Below are 18,416 nucleotides of genomic sequence, written 5' to 3' on the forward strand. Positions count from 1 at the left end.
TCGCCCGCCGCATCTCGAAGAGCAACCTAATGGGTTGTGGAGCGATGAGCAAAACCGGTTGTGGATTCCGGAGGACGCGGAAGTGCTCTTGATGAGGCTGATGGTGATCGCCCACTGTGGCACAATGGGCCATCGAGGGGTGAAGGTGATGATCAACCACCTCCAAGAACACTTCCACCTTGAGAAATTGGAACCTAAAGCACGAGCATTCTGCAGTCGCTGTCTCTTGTGCTGCCACGTCAAGGGTGGTAAAATAATACCACGACCGTGGGGTGAGACTTATCGTTCCAACGAGCGCAACGAAGCACTGCACATGAACTACTTGTTCATTGGGAACTACAATGGAGAGAGCAACTATCTGCTGGTCATGAAAGATGACTTTTCCCACTACTGCGAATTGATTGAGTGCTCGAGTGCAAATACTGCCACAGCAGCCATGGCAATTCTGGACTGGAATAGTCGATACGGTATGCCTCAGTTGCTGATCAGCGATACTGCAACGCACTTTAAGAACCAACTACTGGAGGAACTGTGCCACAAAACCCAGATGACTCAGAGCTTTACTCTCGCGTATTGCCCGTGGATCAACGGGAGCGTTGAGCGACTAAATCGCGATATTCTGCAGGTATTGCGAGTCATCCTGTTGGAGTATAAGGTGGAGCAAGATAATTGGGCCGCGCTACTACCACTCATTCAAGCGAATCTGAATCGCAGCCCGGTGGCATCGCTGGCCAACCACGCTCCAGCCGAAGTCTTTCTTGGAGTAAAGGCAAAAACTCCACTGCAGAAAATCCTGATCGGCAGTGATGCTATTGCGGCTAATGTGGTGACCACAGGTGATTTCTCGCCAGGCGTGCGTGAAGCTGTGGGCAACTTGCGAGCGTCGCTCGATGGCATGCACCGAGAAGTGGCCACGGCGAAGGAAAAGCAAACTAAACGCAACCAGAGCAACCAGCGAGGTGCTCGCTCAGTCAACTTTCATGTCGGCGACTACGTTCTCTGGTCTCGAGTCGATGCAAAGAAGAAGGGCAACAAACTTTCGGTCACGTGGGTAGGGCCGTACCATGTGATTGGCGCAAACGCCAACTCGTTTGAAATCGAGCATTTGATCACTGCTACGACCAAGTTTGCTCATGCCTCGCGTTTGAAAATGTATGCGGACCAAAGTCTGGATGCCAATGAGGAAATGTTGGCACACATTGCAAACCAGGACATCTACCTTACTGTGGAGGCTTTCACTCAGCACCGCAAGCACGCAACGCACACTTATGAAATACTAGTGCGTTGGGAAGGCCTCGAAGCCATCGAGGACTCCTGTGAGCCTGTGACGACTATGTATGAGGATGTTCCGATCAAGTTGCAGGATTACGTCGACAGTGCCGCTGACGACGAATTACGCCAGTTCGTTATCCAACTGCGGTCACATTCGCAAGGAAGAAAGCGTACAGAGACTACTGTCCAGCCAACTCCATCTCACCGTCGTGGCAAGCGTGGTGGGGATGTTGCTGCTCAGACGAAGCCGCCAAAACTGAATCGCCGCCAACGTCGCGCCAAAGGCAACACCAAGAAGTAGTTTCAACGCAGATTATGGGGGTAGCTCCTGTACGAAGGTCTGCTTGGAGGGCGGTGTAGTGGCGGCCTGGGACAGGTTGCCTTCAGCAGACACTTCGCACGGTCGTTACCAACGACATGAAGAAGCATGAGAGAGGGGCGAACTCTCAGAGCAATTGTACATGTATATTGCATAGAAAGGAGGCATATAGCAAAGCGAAACTAACAGAAACCACTGCGGCTCGTGCCGCAGCGGCTGCATTGAATACCAGAATTCATTTCACCTCCAAGCAAGGATTCTCAAGCAAGCCAAGGGTCGAAAGACACTACAACGAATTATCTTAGCTGGGGACAACGTGTTGGCGTTCTATCGAAGTCTAAACACCCGGTAGCCGAAAAACTATTCATGAACTGGGCCGTTTCAAAGGAAGCGCAGACTACGGTGCTTTCGACGGCGGTGCGCACCGACACCAACACCACCCACCCTTGGGACATGGAGGACCGCGCGAAGGTGGATCAAATGTTTGCACTCTACTTAGGTGAAGCGCAGGGTGAACCGGCCCGGGAGTCAGGGATCCCGAAAAATAGATATCGCGGGAAATATATTTGCATTTTACGTATCAATAATTTATTTTGGGAATTTTCCTAGTTCGGTCAGTAATTTATGTTTTATAATCTTAATTATCGGTAACTTATTTCTCCCCTCCATCCAATCGGACAGGCCCATTGCGGCCACCTACACGCTGCTAGGGGCGGTACCACCAACCTCCAATGGGAGCGTCTCTTTAGCGTGGTTCGTGCCGTTTTACGCCACGAGCGTCATCGCTTGTCTCCCTTGATGCTGGAGATGATTCTCTTTTTGAAGGTGAACAATTGCCTGTGGGATGTGGCGACTGCCGAGCAGTGCATGTAGGAGATGAACTTGACGAACACTATTGTAGTAATTTACTGCTCTAACTCTTGGATTGCAGTTATTTATTTCCTTCCTTTTGTCCTGACAAACAAATACGTATTTCTTTCCTCGTGTTGCAATAAATATATATCGAATTTTCGGGATGCCAAGTTGGCACCCACCTCATCACCATACACGATAGTGGTCTCCGGGGGATTGTAACGCGTACTGAGCAGTACATAGCTTCAGCGTAAAAGCAGCAAGCCCATTTACTTGGGTAAGGCTGCTGTTATACTCGACGGTGAGTATGCATGAATATCGTTGTTGAACGTGGAGTCGTTCGATAGGTGTGTGTACGCTGCAACGGATAGTCCGCGAAAACGAGATCCCGGTTAGCAAAGACTCAAGAGTTCCATAATCCGCATGCAGTTATCCATGTTAATCGGTGTAGAGCCACTCGTTCTTCTGCTTCTGTTTCTTGGCCTTCTTCTCTGCTGTTATTTTCTTCCAGTCAATATTTTTGCGCTTTAGCTGCTCCTTTCTGCGCTGCGCTTCCTCGCGGTTCTTCTCGAGCTCAGTCATATCAAAGAAATGGCTCATTTGTCGCCCAGCTCGATCCGGAGCAATTCCAGCGTGTTGCCAATAGTCCTCGCCGCCGAGCTGCTCGTACTTTCCTGTAAGTCGGTTAAACTTGGCACGTGCAACGTAGTTCACGCCCGATACAGTTTTCTGTCCTGCACGAGACTCATCCGATTCCGGGACCTCGGGCGGGATCCAATTGGCCAGCTGCACAACAAAATTATAGCAACAACAACAAGCACGAGACGCGTGAGAATACAGGAAATGGGTCATGCAAAATGGCGCGCTCCACAAACGTACCCCTGACACAATAGGCGCATCCGGCTTGTTCCACTGCGTAACTCCCGTTACCACATTGTGGTAGTAGTATCGCTGCGTCTGCGCGTCGATATGCTGCTGCCATTCCGCTTTTGCTGTCCGTGGGGTGTTTGCAGCCTCCTCCCCGTCCGCTGTAACCGGAACAGGCGACGCGCTACTGTCAACTTTGTTCAAAATGGCGTTGAGTTTACTGAGGTTACCCGACGGGTCCAACACTTGCTGGGTCACTCGTGCCAGGCGCTCCGTGCGCATCCGGTTAAGATGGGCCTGATACTCGGCGGACACCTGGGCACCTGCCGGCGTAGCTGCTGTAGACTCGTCGAAGCCCTCGGGCTCCTCCCACTGCGTCTTGCCCGTGCTGGCATTGTAAAAGTACGGCTTGTTGCTGTTCGCGTCCACATATTTGACCCACTGCTGGGCAGAAGCAGATGCAGTCTCTTCTCCTTCTTTCTCCAGCGTTTCCACCTCCTGTTTCTTCACTCCCACGGCATGTTCCGGTGTCGTCTCCACCGTCTCCTCTTGCGGTTGCCCTATCTCCTGCTCTTCTACTTCTTGTTGCTGCGTATTCTTCTTCTCCAGTGCAAACCCCTCCGGTTTCTCCCAGCGACTAGTGCCGCTCACTTCGTCGTAGTAGTACGTGGCCCCGGACTCGTCGTCCACGAACTCGCGCCACTTGGGGGCCTCCTTCTCGATCGATTCTTGCGCCCGCGGCGACTTGAAACCCGCAGGCACCTCCCACGACGACTCGCCCGTGCGCACGTTGTAGTAGTACGCCGAACCGGAGGCCTCGTCCGCGTGCCTTTCCCACTCGCCATCCATGGCGTCCAAGTGCCTAAAACAGGTTTTCTCGGCATAAACAATTTTGGTTTTACGATTTAGACAGTTTAAACAGTTTTTTACAAAGTCAGACTTGAGACCCATTCCTGTGCAGAGAATTTGGGTAAGGAGCCCATTCCTGTGCACTCTCCTTGCCGGGTGCACCCCCCAGGAAACCTGGAGTTGCAGGCAGGACAAACGCTACATCTTCCGTGTCCTCGATGAATTTCATTGCAATTGAAAACTTTCACTAATATTCTCGTAACTGCACAGCAGCGATTCTCCAGCCTCACCCCATTCGGATCTGGAACACTTGGAGTGCACCAGACCGGTAACAGGCAGCGGAATGCAACAGGTAGAACTCCCACGTGCGCTTGAAGGACTCGGGGAGCGATTGCACGCGCGGTAGCTCGGTCGTTTGGTCCGCTGGTGCAGTCTGGTCAACTGCACTTGGTGTTGAGTCATGTCCCCACTGTACTTGGAATCGACGGTTCCACTCGAGGAATGTGCGCTCGTAGTGATCCGAGTACCCAACTGTGTCTCGAAGCGTGAAGCCCGTCTCCCCGACTAGTCGACGCATGAGTGGCAGCGTGATAGCGTAGCAAGGGTACGCACTGTGCACGTATTTGTTGGTCCAGGCGTGGGTCGTCATGTGTGCGGCCGTACATGCGCTGAATTCCAGGAGCGTGGTGCCGTTTGTAGTCTGGGTACGCTTGAGTGTGCGTAGGAATCGCGTCTTCTGCAGATCAGGCACAGTCTCCGCCACACCGCACAGCGTGATGCGGTCGAACTTGGACGCACGGAAGCCGCTCAGAATTGTCAGTAAATTATCCGGAGTCTCAGCAAGTACAAACTCCATTTGGTCGAGAACGTCGAGATCACGAGCGAACTTCTTGGCACGTGCAAACTCTTGGACAGAGGAGAGTATGCATACAACAGTGGCGTCGGGGTGCTGTTGGGCGAGGTAACAGCCCACTCCTCCCCACGAGCCGACACTAATATCTAGGACAGTATGACCAGTCTGAAACACACACACGATAGACAACAAAGTTAAGACGCTGTCACTGCTTCAAGGCAAATATGTGCATGCACCCACCCGAATGTCGAGCAGCTGATCCAAGTTTGCAAGCTTGTTAGCCTGCGCAACATTGATCGACAAAGTCCCTGCAGTCCAAATGCCGAAGCCTTGGTGGAAGTATCCGTCCATGTACGCCTGTCGAAACTCCGGACAGAGATCAAACTGCTCCGAGACAGCGCCAACAACGAGACCCATGGACGATGGTGGGTAGCTGAACAACCGTGCTGCCAATGCCACAAAGCGAGCGCTCCAAGACCGATACATCTCTTGTCTGCCCTCCATAGGAATGGTAAGTAAGCCGGCAACCACCTCATCTAGGGTTCGAGCGGAGTTCGTCGTCCACAAACACCCTACGTATGACTCGCCGATAGCCACGAGCCCCTCACTCATCCAATCCAGCCAAAACGAGTCATCCCGGACGACAAAGTCCTGAGCGAGAGCGAGCAATACGAGGTTTGATTAATTCAGCTCAGCTCAGCTCACCTCGAGTCGATAGCGATAGCGAAAGCGTACCAGATTCGGTCGGATACCGCCGCTGGACAACAAGCGGCACATGATCGACTTTGCATTTCGCCGCAGTTTAGGCAGAGAAAGCGACCGGATCAGCTGGAGGCAGAACAGAACTGCCCCCGCGATAGCCGTCGCGGCGTACACCCAGAAAGATCTCTGTCACGCACCAGCATCACCGCCCAGCGAGGACAAACATGATATTAAAAAAGGCTTTAGGCGAGACAATGGCGCCTAGTTGCAGCGCGTTTCAATGTACTACCTGGTGTGCCAGGACGCAGAAGAGCGGGACCAGCAGGTTCAACATGAGCTCCATCTTGTACGCAGCGTTCCAAAAGTGCTGCGACCTCGGCGGCGAGAAGCGATAGATGTGGTCTGCCTTGGGGAACACGCCACCGCCAACCACGAAGTGGCTCCACAGTCGCGACGATCTGCCCCCACACACAAACAACAGTTAGAAAATTGAGCTCCACACTCAGCTACCACCTAACTCCAGTATCGTACATTAAAGCCGGCACGCTCATCCACACACGAACAAACGGCAAGTAGCACGAAACCAGCAGCATAGGGACCACCAGATGCAGCATGAAGTCTCCTATGCGAGCAGCGAGCCCGAGCACCGGCGAGCTAGCCCAGACCCCGAGCCAGCCGTTGAGGATGGCCGTGAAGGCGTATCGGTCAAACACGCGCAGCGAGTACCAACCGACCATGATGGTGATGCCCATGGATGTGGCGATACCCAGCGCGGCCTCGGACGCCAGCAGGTGCGCGACGACGGTGAAGGCGAACCAGCAGTTGGTGTACATGGTGCGGATACCCACGAGCGGAGGCAGTACCACGAGGCTGAACAGCAGCGCTACGGCCAACGCCGCGTCCACTTGGTCGTCGGACTGGGCGGCGTCGCGGTTGCCACGGCTCAGCACTCCCCAGTTCAGCAGCGTCTCCATCATCTTGAGCGCTAGGTCGAAAGTTGCGAAGTGAGTTTGCTTTTGATACCGGTATCGTAAGATATACTTCGATATAGTATGGGTTTCAGGATATCGATTATGATGTACTTGCCTGGACCACGGATCGCACCAGCTTGAGAGCGAGATGGTTGTCGTCATTGTGCTGCGATCACGTTTGCTTTACTACATGTGTAGAGATCGATGTTGCATCGATGAGTGAAAACACAATGGAGCTTTGTTACAAGGTTTAATTGGCTGTCCAGCAGGCTACCTGTTTCTATGAGCTGAGTTTCAAGAAGCAGTCAACGACGAATTCGTGGATACCGACTTGATACGCGAGCACACAGATACTGGGAATGGTGAAATTGTAGACCAGTTCGATCTTGCGAGCCGCCAGCCAGAATGTCTTGGGGCGCGGTGGGTAGATGTGGTAGACGTCGTTGCCTCTCAAGGAGAGGTCCCCGCCAGCAACCAGCTTGATCCAGAGCTGCGAGAAGCTGCTCAACACACACACACAGTCAGTAACTTAGTATTCGTGTGCTCTCCTCATGCCCGCCCACATACAGCAAGATAGGGATTGTCATCCACAGCCGTACGAACGGCAGGTAGCAGAATGCGAGCGTGAGTGGCACGCCCATGTGCAGCAGGATGTCGACGGAGTTGGCCAGCAGCCGGAAGGGCCGGTACTTGCTCAGGAAGCCGAACCAGCCCTGCAGGATGCCCATGAACGTGGAGCGGTCAAGCATGCGCAGCGAGTACCAGCCCATCATTATGGTGAGCCCCAGCGACGTGGCAATGCCCAGTGCCGCCTCCGACCCGGTCACGTGAGCCAGCACCGTGAAGGCCACCCAGCAGAACGTGTAGAGGATCCGGACGCGCACCAGCACCGGCAGCAGCGCCATAGCGAACAGCAGCACCACCGCTTGCATGGCGTCTGTGCTCAGCGGCGGCACCGAGCCCTCAGCAGCAACTGCACCCAACCGCTGCTCGCCATCGCGCACCTTGAGCACCGTGTGCGTCAGTGTATCGTGCGCCACGGCGAAGAACTGGGCGGCGTCCATCGGCCAGGACCTGCTCCGGCGTCCGAGGACGACCAGAAACTGAAAAGCTCCATCCGCTTCTCGCGAGTCGCGAGTGGTGAGACCAGGAGTGGGACATTGATGACGCTAGATTTGAAAAACCTATAGCCTGCTCAAATGCATATAGTACAAGGAGAGATGTTGTATTAATTTCCATACAAACAGATCTCTTATCAGTTGTACACCTGTGAAATACAATATATTGAAGCGCCTTTTTATATGGTTTTGGAAACGTGACATTTCAGACTGCAAACGAGCTCTGCCTTAGCGGTGCGGCCAACTCTTCCACGCCGCGGACCAACAGGTCAGGCAGACCGCTGCGCTGTACAAAAACGCAGCCCAGCGGCACCGTGAGGTTGCCCACGAGCATGGAGGCACTGGCCACGGCCCAGAACTGCACCGGGCGCGGCGGCGAGAAGTGATACACGTGGTTCGCAACCAGCGAGCCGCCCGCGACGAAGTACACCCACAGCACCGAGAAGCTGCAGATCACACCGGACACACCTGCACGTTAGTCGGTTGCGCACTAGCTCAACCCTCGCATCTACGTACCCCAGGACCGGCAGCGTCATCCACACTTCGACGTGCTCCAGGTACTTGGCAGCGAGCGCCAGCGGACACACAAAGTGCAGCAGGAAATCGCCAGTGTTCGCGAGTCCGCGAAAGACGCGGTACTTGCTCAGGAGGCCGAACCAGCCGAGCAGCACGCTGTCGAACACGGAGCGGTCGAAGTAGCGCAGCATATACCACGACAGCATCACCGACAACCCCATGACCGTAGCGAGTCCCTGCGCCGTACGAGACTCCATCTTGATGGCGATGACGGTGAACAGGTTCCACAGGAATGTGTACACGATTCGCACACGAACGAGCGTCGGCACGAGCACCACGGCCAGCAGCACGGCATGAGCATATATAATATCGCTGTAGTCCTGTACTTCCTCCATTTGCGTCTTGTTTGGGAATGAACAGTCGGGCAAGGGGCTTTGCCCAGGGAAAATATCGTCGGTACCGACCACTACAGTAGTGATGAAATCGGTGAGTTCGGCTCATGCGCGCGGACGTAACGTCTGTGGATAGGTACACACTGCATTGACCTGGTTATGGAGGTGCCTCGTCACCCGAGCATAGCTGCTGCGTAATGTGCCAGTGCTCATGAGGCGTAAGTGATCCCTTCCACGGGCTTGCGGCTGTAGAGAACTACGTTCCGCGACCAGTTGGTCTTGCCCAGTTGTGCCTTGAAGCGGAAACGGCCAGCGGACAGAAGAAACGCATCAATCTTCTCCACGACATCCGTGCGCACCTTGATCTCGCGGAAGGATTGGGGCACCTCGACGTGCATGCGGTTCAGTCGCTTTTGTGCATTGCTGGTGATGACAATCAATAACAAAGCAACAAATGATTGGTACACTAGCTCAGTGGGACCTCAATAGGATAACCACAACGCAGACAACCTACCGATAGCACTTCCAGGTCTGCGGCTCGATGATCAGGTGCTCTGTCATGTCACTGACCGTCTCTAGGAACGTCCAGAGTCCTTCATCTCCGTTGTTCAGATGAATCCACATGGTCACACTGAAGCAAGTGACGAGATCAAACTTCCTTTCCGCCGTTGAGCGCTTCGCCAGCTCCAAGAACGGAGCGATGTCCTCGTTAAACTTGCTCGTCATGACATCAACATGGCGGAACTGCACCTGGTCGTCGACAGTCAGCTGCACGGACTTCTTGGTAGCACGCTCAATCAGCACCTTGTCAATGTCCACACCCAGAACCATCAGCGACTTCCTCGTTGCCAGCTCTTGTTCCGTCAACGGTAGCTGCTCCGGGACAACCTTTTCGTCCTTCGACTCCTTCTCCTGTGTCTTTTGGCTATCCGATCCGTCCAGAACTTGCAGAGCAACTTCAGCTGCCTTTGCCTTGGCAACCTTCTTCGACACGCCTTCACCGTGGCCCATTGCCTTCCCGTCAACCAGCAGCTCGACCACATAGCGTCTGCGGTGGCTGGTCTCACCCTTGTCCTGGATCACGTATTCCACCTGCTTCTTGTCTTTCTGCATGCGCTCGTTGAGCGTGCTGATGTTCATGAGGTCAAAGCTGGCTACATCGTCGATCTGCTTGGCGTCTGCCAGTCTTGCGCGTCCGTTCAACGCGTCGTAGAGTCCAATGGTCAAGTCGCCTTCGTTGCAGCCGATGTCGACGACCGTAGACGTCTCTTCAGCGGATTTACGCACAAGCAGCGCGCGTCTCAAGGCATTGGCAGTCTGCACGTCCATAAACCGCAAGCGCTCGTGCACCGGGTTGAAGCTGTAATACGCGTGGAAGTTGCCCAGCACGTGCCCTTCGGCGTCGTTGGACGCCATTATCGCAAATGCTTGATTGGCATCTCGGGGGCCGCGATTGGTCAAAAACAGTTCTCCATATTAGCCGCTCGTCATTGAAAAAATGCTGGGGTGTCGGATGCTACGCGCGGTGCCGCGTCTGTCAACGAGCTCCAAGCGCTTCGCGGCGTCTGCGGCACAGGCGAAGACCGGAGGATCCAGCAGCGACGAGAGCAACTTTTCCAGATACGCTGGCATGGCATTCTTTGGCGCTGTGGTGCGTTCGAGAGAGGAATAGACAAGAGGAGGGGTAGAGCTGAATGGTCTGCTTTGTGGTGTGGATTGCAGGCGGTGACGACAGCGTATCTCGGCACGTGGCAGGTGTGAAGAGTATTTGATTTGGGTGATGGTCGGAGGTTCATCGCTAATGTGCTGGATGCAGACAGAGCGCTACTACTGGAAGGTGGATCTGATCAACGAACGCACGAAGGAGCTGTCCGAGTCGGTTGCAGATCTGCCCAAAGAAGCGACGGCCAGCGATGACATGTGGGTGATGCGTGGGCTGGTTGTGTTATTTAAACTGAGGTGGACGCGCTCACCGTGTTGGATACGTTTCGACAAAGTGATGACATTGAGTACCGCCAGCTTCGCCTCAAGGGCAAATTCAAGCCTGGAAGCACCTTCTACCTGTGTACGAAACTTGTTTTGAACAAATGGCCACTGGTGGTGCATATACCTGACTTTTGGGTGTGTGGTGGTTTTTAATGCTAGACCCTCGCTCTGCTCCTGCTGAGTCTAGCGATTCGGTGGCAAGAGTGAAGTCCGGCGGCTACATTTATTCTCTACTGGAGCGTGAGAACGGGTATGAGCTGTATGTCCCGTAGTCTATGTAAAGTTGAAGCTCACCAGTTTCTGTAGAACGCCGGTTATTGTGAACCGAGGTTGGCTTCCGCGCAAGCTCTTGGATGAACACATGGCACGCGACAAAAAGGAGGAAGATGGCGAAGTGACTTTCGTTGGAGTACTTCGTCATGGAGAAGTGGTGCGTATTAGTGTGGGATTCGTTTGGCTTGGTACACTGTTGACACTTATGCTGTGTGTGCTTGCAGAAAAACAACTTTACGCCAGACAATGACCTGGAGAATCGCCAATTCTTTTACTTAGCCCACGAAGAGCTGACTGATGCCATGGGGGTCACCTCTGCCGATCTACCTGTCATCGTTGATGCGCTTGGTACATGGTCTAAGCCTTTCTTGCCTTTTTGTCGGCAGCTTGTACTAATGATCTGCTTGTGCTGTTGCAGCAATTGAGGGCGACAGTGGCGAAGTGACACTGGACAACCCCGTCCGAAAGAGCATCGCGTCTTACTTAGAGTTCTACATGACCCCTGAGAAGCATGCTGGTTATGCGGCGACCTGGTAAGGAGAGCCTACTACTGATTGAGATGGCAAGCGGGCGACTAACGGCATCATACGTGCAGGTTTGGTTGCAGCATTGCGGCTGCTGTCATGGGCGTCCTGCGCTTCAAGAAGGGAGGTGTCCGCGCTCTCCGTGCTCCGAGGTTCGAGCACCGCTAAGCATAGTAAGCTTAGGTGCAGTAAGATAGTCGCCATCTTCGTCTACAACTCGCTCCTAAGAAATACTGCTAAAACAGCTGCTTTTAGCCAGTAGGTTTGACGATTTGTCGGTAAAAACGAGCTCCGGCTTCCTGGCAGCAATTCGCGATGATAAGCCGATATGAAGCACGGAAGAGAAGTCGAGGAGGGGGCGATGGAGGACGCGGTGGTGCTGCTGCTCATGCTGTTCGTGCTGGTAGTGGTGTCCTTCGTGCTGGACCGGTACTCGTGTAACTTGGTGTCGCAGAGCGGCTTCGCGATGGTCTTCGGCCTCGTAGTGGGGCTCTTCATGATCATGGGGGACAAGCACGCGGCGCTGCACACGCACCTGAACCTGGACAACAGCCTCTTCTTCAATGTGTTGCTACCCCCGATCATCTACGAAGGAGGCTTCTCCATCAAGCGTCAAGCTTTCTTCCGCAACTTCCCGGCCATCATGAGCACGGCTGTCGTTGGCACAGTCGTGGCGGCAACCATCACGGGTGGCGTGCTGTACCTCGCTGGGACGTCCAAGATGGTGACGAGACTCTCGTGGGTGGAGGCTCTGCTGTTTGGCACGTTGATTAATGCTGTGGATCCGGTCGCTACGTTGGCGTGCTTCAATAGGCTGCACGTCCCGCCGCTGCTGTTCAACCTCGTGTTTGGAGAGAGTGTGATCAACAATGCAGTGGCGATCGCGCTGTATCAGACGCTGCACAAATGGGATGCAGACATTGACTTGAGTGTCAAGCAGTTGCTACGGGTGGCTATCAACACTGGAGGCATGTTTGTGGGGTCGCTGTTGGTGAGTGCGGTGATTACTCTGTGTGGCGCCTTTTTGCTCAAGCGCAAGGTTTTCTCGTCGCTGCACTACTTCCCCAGCTACGAGATTTGTTTGTGCCTGATCTTTAGCCTGCTGACGTATTTTGTGGCGGATAGCTTCAAGCTGAGTGGCATCGTTTCGCTGTTCTTCTCGGGCACCATGACGGCGCACTACCACTTTAATGTGCTGTCGCGCGAGGCTCGACACGCCTTCACGCACTTGTTGCACACAGTCTCTTTCGTATGTGAGAACGTCGTGTATGTGTTCATGGGAACTTCGGTGATCATGATCTTCTCCGGTCATCCAGAGAAAAACTCCGGCGCTGCACTTCGCGTGGACGACATCGATTGGCATTTCATCGGGCTCACGCTCGTGGCCTGCTTCGTGGCGCGGGTTTTAAACATTTTCCCACTGCTCTGGCTCGCCAACTGCTCGCGAGAGTCCTCCGACCGCATTCCGATCAAGTACATGAGTGTAATGTGGTTCGTCGCTCTCCGCGGATCCATTGCATTCGCGCTCGCCAAGAACTGGAACTACGTCGGCCTTCACGGTGCGTCACACCGCCAACTCGTCGAATCAACCACGCTCGTCGTGGTGCTCTTTACAACGATCGTGATCGGCGGATTGACGGGCCCACTTCTGTCTAAGCTGCGGCTCACTGGCCACCACAGTGCACTGAGGCAATCTGAATCTGCGTCCGACGAGGATCGCGCTCTGGAGCTGCAGCGCAGCACTCGTCACTTCATGCTGCGTCGGGACTCCAGAGCTACGGAGCCGCAAGCGTCTGCACAGAGAGCTGCAGGCGAGCAAGAGACCGAGGTGGACGATGCACCCATATTCACGTCGCGGCCGCAGTTCCGAGACGACGACTACAGCGACGACGAGGGTGAACGCAACCCAGACTCGCCTCAACAGCGCGGCGAGACGCTGACGCGCGCGTTCTTTCGCAACTGGCAGGCCTTCGACGCTGCGTACATGCAACCTATCTTCGGCGGTTATGTCCAGCCGTCACCGAGGCCCGCGAACGAACCCCGAGACGAGCAACTCGGTAAGACGCAGACCCAGGACGCCGTCTGAGCGAGAAGGTACAACTTCAACGGTGTTTTGGCGTGGTGCACATAATTTTGAGTATACTGAGACCAAGTGGTTGAGTTCAGCATCCTCATTTGATTAAATTTGCACCCAGCCAAAACTCAGAGCAACGCGATGGAGGACGCGGTGTTGCTGCTACTCATGCTGTTCGTGCTGGTGATGGCGTCGTACATGCTGGGGCGATACTCGTGCATGCTGGTGTCGCAGAGTAGCTTCGCGCTCATGTTTGGGCTCTTCGTGGGGCTCTTCATGATCATGGGCGGCAAGCACGCGGCGCTGCACACGCACCTGAACCTGGACAACAGCCTCTTCTTCAATGTGTTGCTGCCCCCGATCATCTACGAAGGAGGCTTCTCCATCAAGTGCACCGTCTTCTTCCGCAACTTCCCAGCCATCATGAGCACGGCGGTGCTGGGCACGGTCATCGCCACGACCATCACAGGCGGCGTGCTGTACCTCGCAGGCGTGGCTGGCATGGTGACCAAGCTGTCGTGGGTCGAATCCTTCCTCTTCGGCACGTTGATCAGTGCAGTGGACACGGTGGCGACACTCAGCTGCTTCGACAAGCTCAACGCGCCGCCGCTGCTATTCAATCTTGTGTTCGGAGAGAGCGTCATGAACGACGCCGTGGCGATCGCGCTGTACCAGACGCTGCGCAAGTGGGATGCTGACAGCAATTTTAACGCCAAACAACTCTTGCGTGTGGCGCTCAATACCGGCGGCATGTTTGTTGGATCATTGATCGTGAGTGCTGTCATCACGCTCGGAGGAGCCTTCCTGCTGAAGCGCCGGTTCTTCGCGACGCTGCGCTACTACCCGAGCTATGAGATCTCGCTGTGTCTGATTTTCAGTCTGCTGACGTACTTTGTGGCGGACAGTTTGAAGCTGAGCGGTATTGTGGCGTTGTTCTTTTCTGGTACGATGACGGCGCATTACCATTTCAACACATTGTCGAGGGAGGCGCAGCATGCGTTTACGCACTTACTGCACACACTGGCCTTTGTGTGTGAGAATATTGTGTACGTGTTCATGGGTACGTCGGTGATCATGATTTTTGCTGGTCATGCCGAGGAGAATGCTGGTGCTTCGTTGCGCGTGGACGACATCGACTGGTCTTTCATCGGTCTTACCCTTGTGGCTTGCATTGCTGCTCGCTTCTGCAACGTTTTCCCACTGCTAAGTCTTTGCAACTGTTTGCGATCTCCTTCGAACCGCATCCCAGTCAAGTACATGAGCGTCATCTGGATGGCAGGTCTTCGTGGCTCCATGGCTTTCGCTCTGGCCAAGAACTGGAATTACGTTGGTCTTCATGGAGCGTCGCACCGTCGGCTGATCGAGTCCACGACCCTGGTGGTGATCCTTATCACGACAATCGTGATTGGCGGCCTTATGGGCCCATTGCTGTTGAGCTTGCACATGACTGGCAAGTACAAGGACCACAGCCACCTTGATCAGTCCGACACCGACAGAAATTCTGCGACAGCGTCGGAGTCCGAGGAGACCCTATCGCGACTAGTTCAGCGCAGCACCCGTCACGGTGATGACGATGTGCACGGCGGCGCCTTGGCGTTCCCAGAGGAAGAGCAGCCCAAGGCCAACTCTGACGGTACAGGAGACGAAGTCCCGATTCTCACTCCGCGACCGCAGTTCCACGACGTTATCAGCGACGAGGAGGACGCCCCGAACCTCGCTCCACCTGTTCGACGTGCCGCGGAGCGATCTCGTGGCGATTCGTTGACTGGAGCCTTCTTCCGCAACTGGCAAGCCTTCGACACAACGTACATGCAGCCAGTCTTCGGAGGGCATTCCCAGCGGCCAGCGGCGCCGACTTCCGTTGATGACCTGGCTGAAATGCAACTCACAAAGGCCCAGGCGGAGAGCGCCGTGTGATCTCAACCATGATAGGAATAATCTGGTGATCCACGCGCTTACATTCTTGCAGCTTGCGGACATACAGATGTAGCCATGTTGTATCATTGATATAGACACTTTTTATCATGTTGGAGAGGGTTAGAAGTACGCAATAGCTTTGCTAGCAATTATTACTAACAGAGCTTCCAGGACAATGACGCCGCCTGCGGACGGCGATAGCGGCGAGTTGAGCGCGTCTGCGGCAGTCCCGGAGCTGCATACGCCGTCCAATGTGGCTGTTCAGCCTTTGGAGCAGTTGAACGAGGCGTCGACGACGCTGGAGGCCCCGGAAATGTCCTCAGAGGAGGAGGCGGACGAGATGGTGGAGGCGCTCGAAGACCTGATCCTGGAGGCGTACAATAACATGCAAATCGATGGCGAGTACATATTCCTGCCGGACGAAGTGGCGGAGAAGCTCCATCGCGTTGCGGAGCAGGTGCGTGCGCTTGGTGAGCAGATTAGGAGAACGAGGATCTGATTTGGTGGCTGTGTGGCTTAGATGAAGACGCAAGTGGACCAGGAGAGCGTGGAGGAGGAGCAGACGGAAAATAATACCAGTGCTGGGGAAGATAGCAGCAGTGGCGATGGTGCAATTAGTAAAATTGTGCTGGAAGCGGTGAATGTTCCGCAACAGCAGGAGGAGGCGCCGACGGATCGACCAGAACCTGAACAGGAGCAAGAGCAGGAGGAGCAACAGGTCCAGGAGAAGAAAGAGGATAATTTTCAGGGACAGCGTGAAAGTAGCACGAGTGAGGATGAGGAAGCAAGGCTCCGCAAGGTGCAGGCGTTGCAGGCCGAGGCGGCGGAGCTGCGCGAAGAGAAGCACAAGCAGCGAATTCCCAGGGTGATGTCCACAGAGAATCTCTTTACTGAGCTCGCACCCGTCCCTGAGATAGATGAAAGTGCGTCGAGTGGTCCACCATCACCTTCTCCTCCACACTCTCGCGCGGTTAGTGGCGCAAACACTCCAAAGCCAAGGGTCCACACACCGACACGAGGACATGGCCGCTATCCTCCACCGCCACTGATTTCGTTGAGCTCTACCCCGAGTAGTGCAGCGGCAAGTCCTGACCAAATCGGAAAGTCCCCAGCGTCCAGAACACCAGACCAGTCTGGTGGTAACAAACGGAAGGGTAAGGTCGTCACTTACGAAAAGAGAAGGGAGGCCGCTCTGAAGCTCAGAGAGGACAAGAAGAAGCGGGAGCTACGCATCCGCGAATCTGCACGCAAACAGCGTGAAGACGCTAAGCGACAACTCGAGGAAGTGCATCAAAAAGAGATGGAGGAAAAGCGCGAGCGTGTTAGGCGTATTCGAGAAGAGCGGCTCCACCGTCGCACAGAGAAAGCAACAGGCGCAAAGGGTACTTCAAAGAAGGATGAATAGTCGGGAGTTTTCATGAGGGGTAGTGTCGAATGTACATACTACTCGTTAGATGGCAAAGTATGTTCTGCGTGTGTGTGTCATGCTACCGGTAGATTTCTTTCTTCAATTTCTGGTTGTTTGAGGCACTCTGGAGCTGATCTAGCGTTTCTGGATCCAACTCACGGAGAAGCGATTGGATTCCGTCGAGCGAGCAACTCAAAACTTCTGCTTCACGCCGCAAGTTTGCCTTTTGCTCGTCTAGGAGATTTTGGCGGTGCTTCAGTCGATTTAATTTCTCGACGTACTTGAACTGTCGAGACTCCAATTTGCTGTCAGAATAGGAACACAAAGGCAGTATTTTCAGGCGAGTCAGTTTGTGACCTGCAAAGTATGTGGCACGCCGAGGTGCGCACCTGGAATACCGATTCAGCTCGTGGACACAGTATTTTGCATACTGACACGAAAGCTGCAGCAGACCCAGCGCCTTCGCGATGCCGTCGCTAGAATTTTTCACACTATTTGAGCTGGTACGTCCAGTATTCGCCCGACCGTAGAGCGTCAATGGCAGCAAGTCGTACAGAATATCGGTGCGGACCTGCTTGCCAGTAGCATATCACACTGCCTTAGTTTTCCGTGTGCGCATCAACCGTCATTGTATCCAATGAGGAAAGACGTACCTCATGAACAATTTGACCAACACGAATAGCACGGAGTTTGCCGCCTCTAAGTGAGCGACGAGGAAGGACGAACTGGAATGGCTTTTTGTGTGCAGAGTCCTTTTCCATTACTGATGTCGCTGCATCTGGTGGCGGTTCACTTTTTTTTTCAGGCAAGTCTTCCACGCCTGCAAAGGCGACGTACAAATAAGTTGCCGAGCACTGCACTTCAACCTCGTTTTCACAATACTCGCGTCCATCCATATCTAACTTTAGTTTTCCTTGTCTTTCTTCTCTGCAATTCTTGATCTCATACCAGCGCTGCTGTGCTTCGAACTTGCTCCACTTCGCCAAGTCCACACTCCACCCAGTGAGAAACTGAAGCAACTCCGTCGCGCGAGACTCGCCCTCCCACAGCTCAAAGCGGATACTGGTACCTTCGTTCGTCTGGCCCTGCAAATCCACCTCAAGCCCTTCCTTCCACTCGCCCCCACAGCGTAGACACCTTTCCAGCAAGACGTGATCCCTACCAACCACAGCCCAGCCAACCATTTTAGCAATTCTTATCGACCAAAGCACAGCCATGCACCCGCACCCTTCACTCCGAATCCGCAGCCACAGCCATCCTCCAGCCCAGCGCCCGACGCCGCGCACGCCCAGCATCATTTTCTTCAAACGTCGTCGACTATTGAAACGTACTTAGTCGAGCTTTTGGTCCGAGAAACGATGTCCCTTTCGTGATACTAGAGTGTATTGGGTGTCCTAGAATCAATGTTCCCTTTCGTGACTGGCGTGTACTGGGTAGACCTGGCATAGTCAACCCAAGTCAAAAGCGCGGAAAGAACCATTCCGCACTCATCTTCCGACTGGTCGTCAGTTCCAATTGAGCAA

At 54.2% G+C, this 18,416-nt stretch overlaps 10 protein-coding genes across 10 annotated transcripts; 4 read left to right on the plus strand and 6 right to left on the minus strand.

The window, feature by feature from the left end:
* Positions 1–2,881: 2,881 nt before the first annotated feature.
* On the minus strand, positions 2,882–4,159 carry KRP23_5799 (Rho GTPase-activating protein 27; the record flags this gene model as incomplete). Its single annotated transcript, XM_067890909.1, has 2 exons — positions 2,882–3,229; positions 3,323–4,159. The coding sequence occupies 2 exons, from the start codon at positions 4,157–4,159 to the stop codon at positions 2,882–2,884; spliced, it is 1,185 nt and encodes a 394-aa protein (XP_067745317.1).
* A 286-nt stretch (positions 4,160–4,445) lies between these two features.
* KRP23_5800 (Cyclopropane-fatty-acyl-phospholipid synthase) lies at positions 4,446–6,691 on the minus strand (the record flags this gene model as incomplete). The annotated part of the gene is made up of 5 exons (XM_067890911.1): positions 4,446–5,177; positions 5,253–5,663; positions 5,748–5,900; positions 6,004–6,172; positions 6,246–6,691. 5 exons carry the CDS (start codon positions 6,689–6,691, stop codon positions 4,446–4,448), a joined length of 1,911 nt encoding a protein of 636 aa, XP_067745318.1.
* Positions 6,692–6,965: 274 nt separating this feature from the next.
* On the minus strand, positions 6,966–7,749 carry KRP23_5801 (uncharacterized protein; the record flags this gene model as incomplete). The annotated part of the gene is made up of 2 exons (XM_067890912.1): positions 6,966–7,185; positions 7,253–7,749. The coding sequence occupies 2 exons, from the start codon at positions 7,747–7,749 to the stop codon at positions 6,966–6,968; spliced, it is 717 nt and encodes a 238-aa protein (XP_067745319.1).
* A 259-nt stretch (positions 7,750–8,008) lies between these two features.
* On the minus strand, positions 8,009–8,714 carry KRP23_5802 (uncharacterized protein; the record flags this gene model as incomplete). Its single annotated transcript, XM_067890913.1, has 2 exons — positions 8,009–8,249; positions 8,320–8,714. 2 exons carry the CDS (start codon positions 8,712–8,714, stop codon positions 8,009–8,011), a joined length of 636 nt encoding a protein of 211 aa, XP_067745320.1.
* A 206-nt stretch (positions 8,715–8,920) lies between these two features.
* On the minus strand, positions 8,921–10,127 carry KRP23_5803 (RNA 5'-monophosphate methyltransferase; the record flags this gene model as incomplete). The annotated part of the gene is made up of 2 exons (XM_067890914.1): positions 8,921–9,134; positions 9,226–10,127. 2 exons carry the CDS (start codon positions 10,125–10,127, stop codon positions 8,921–8,923), a joined length of 1,116 nt encoding a protein of 371 aa, XP_067745321.1.
* An 82-nt stretch (positions 10,128–10,209) lies between these two features.
* Positions 10,210–11,662, plus strand: KRP23_5804 (Surfeit locus protein 1; the record flags this gene model as incomplete). Its single annotated transcript, XM_067890915.1, has 9 exons — positions 10,210–10,362; positions 10,434–10,466; positions 10,528–10,631; positions 10,709–10,776; positions 10,857–10,947; positions 11,004–11,127; positions 11,195–11,318; positions 11,389–11,503; positions 11,566–11,662. The coding sequence occupies 9 exons, from the start codon at positions 10,210–10,212 to the stop codon at positions 11,660–11,662; spliced, it is 909 nt and encodes a 302-aa protein (XP_067745322.1).
* A 160-nt stretch (positions 11,663–11,822) lies between these two features.
* Positions 11,823–13,580, plus strand: KRP23_5805 (Sodium/hydrogen exchanger 6; the record flags this gene model as incomplete). Its single annotated transcript, XM_067890916.1, has 1 exon — positions 11,823–13,580. One exon carries the CDS (start codon positions 11,823–11,825, stop codon positions 13,578–13,580), a length of 1,758 nt encoding a protein of 585 aa, XP_067745323.1.
* Positions 13,581–13,709: 129 nt separating this feature from the next.
* KRP23_5806 (Sodium/hydrogen exchanger 6) lies at positions 13,710–15,485 on the plus strand (the record flags this gene model as incomplete). The annotated part of the gene is made up of 1 exon (XM_067890917.1): positions 13,710–15,485. One exon carries the CDS (start codon positions 13,710–13,712, stop codon positions 15,483–15,485), a length of 1,776 nt encoding a protein of 591 aa, XP_067745324.1.
* A 175-nt stretch (positions 15,486–15,660) lies between these two features.
* On the plus strand, positions 15,661–16,890 carry KRP23_5807 (uncharacterized protein; the record flags this gene model as incomplete). Its single annotated transcript, XM_067890918.1, has 2 exons — positions 15,661–15,942; positions 16,006–16,890. 2 exons carry the CDS (start codon positions 15,661–15,663, stop codon positions 16,888–16,890), a joined length of 1,167 nt encoding a protein of 388 aa, XP_067745325.1.
* An 82-nt stretch (positions 16,891–16,972) lies between these two features.
* KRP23_5808 (uncharacterized protein) lies at positions 16,973–18,191 on the minus strand (the record flags this gene model as incomplete). The annotated part of the gene is made up of 4 exons (XM_067890919.1): positions 16,973–17,198; positions 17,283–17,464; positions 17,547–18,051; positions 18,121–18,191. 4 exons carry the CDS (start codon positions 18,189–18,191, stop codon positions 16,973–16,975), a joined length of 984 nt encoding a protein of 327 aa, XP_067745326.1.
* Positions 18,192–18,416: the final 225 nt, after the last annotated feature.

The sequence above is a fragment of the Phytophthora ramorum genome, assembly GCF_020800215.1.
Source record: "Phytophthora ramorum isolate Pr-102 chromosome Unknown Phyram_PR-102_s0005, whole genome shotgun sequence".
NCBI classification, from domain to species: Eukaryota; Oomycota; class Peronosporomycetes; order Peronosporales; family Peronosporaceae; genus Phytophthora; species Phytophthora ramorum.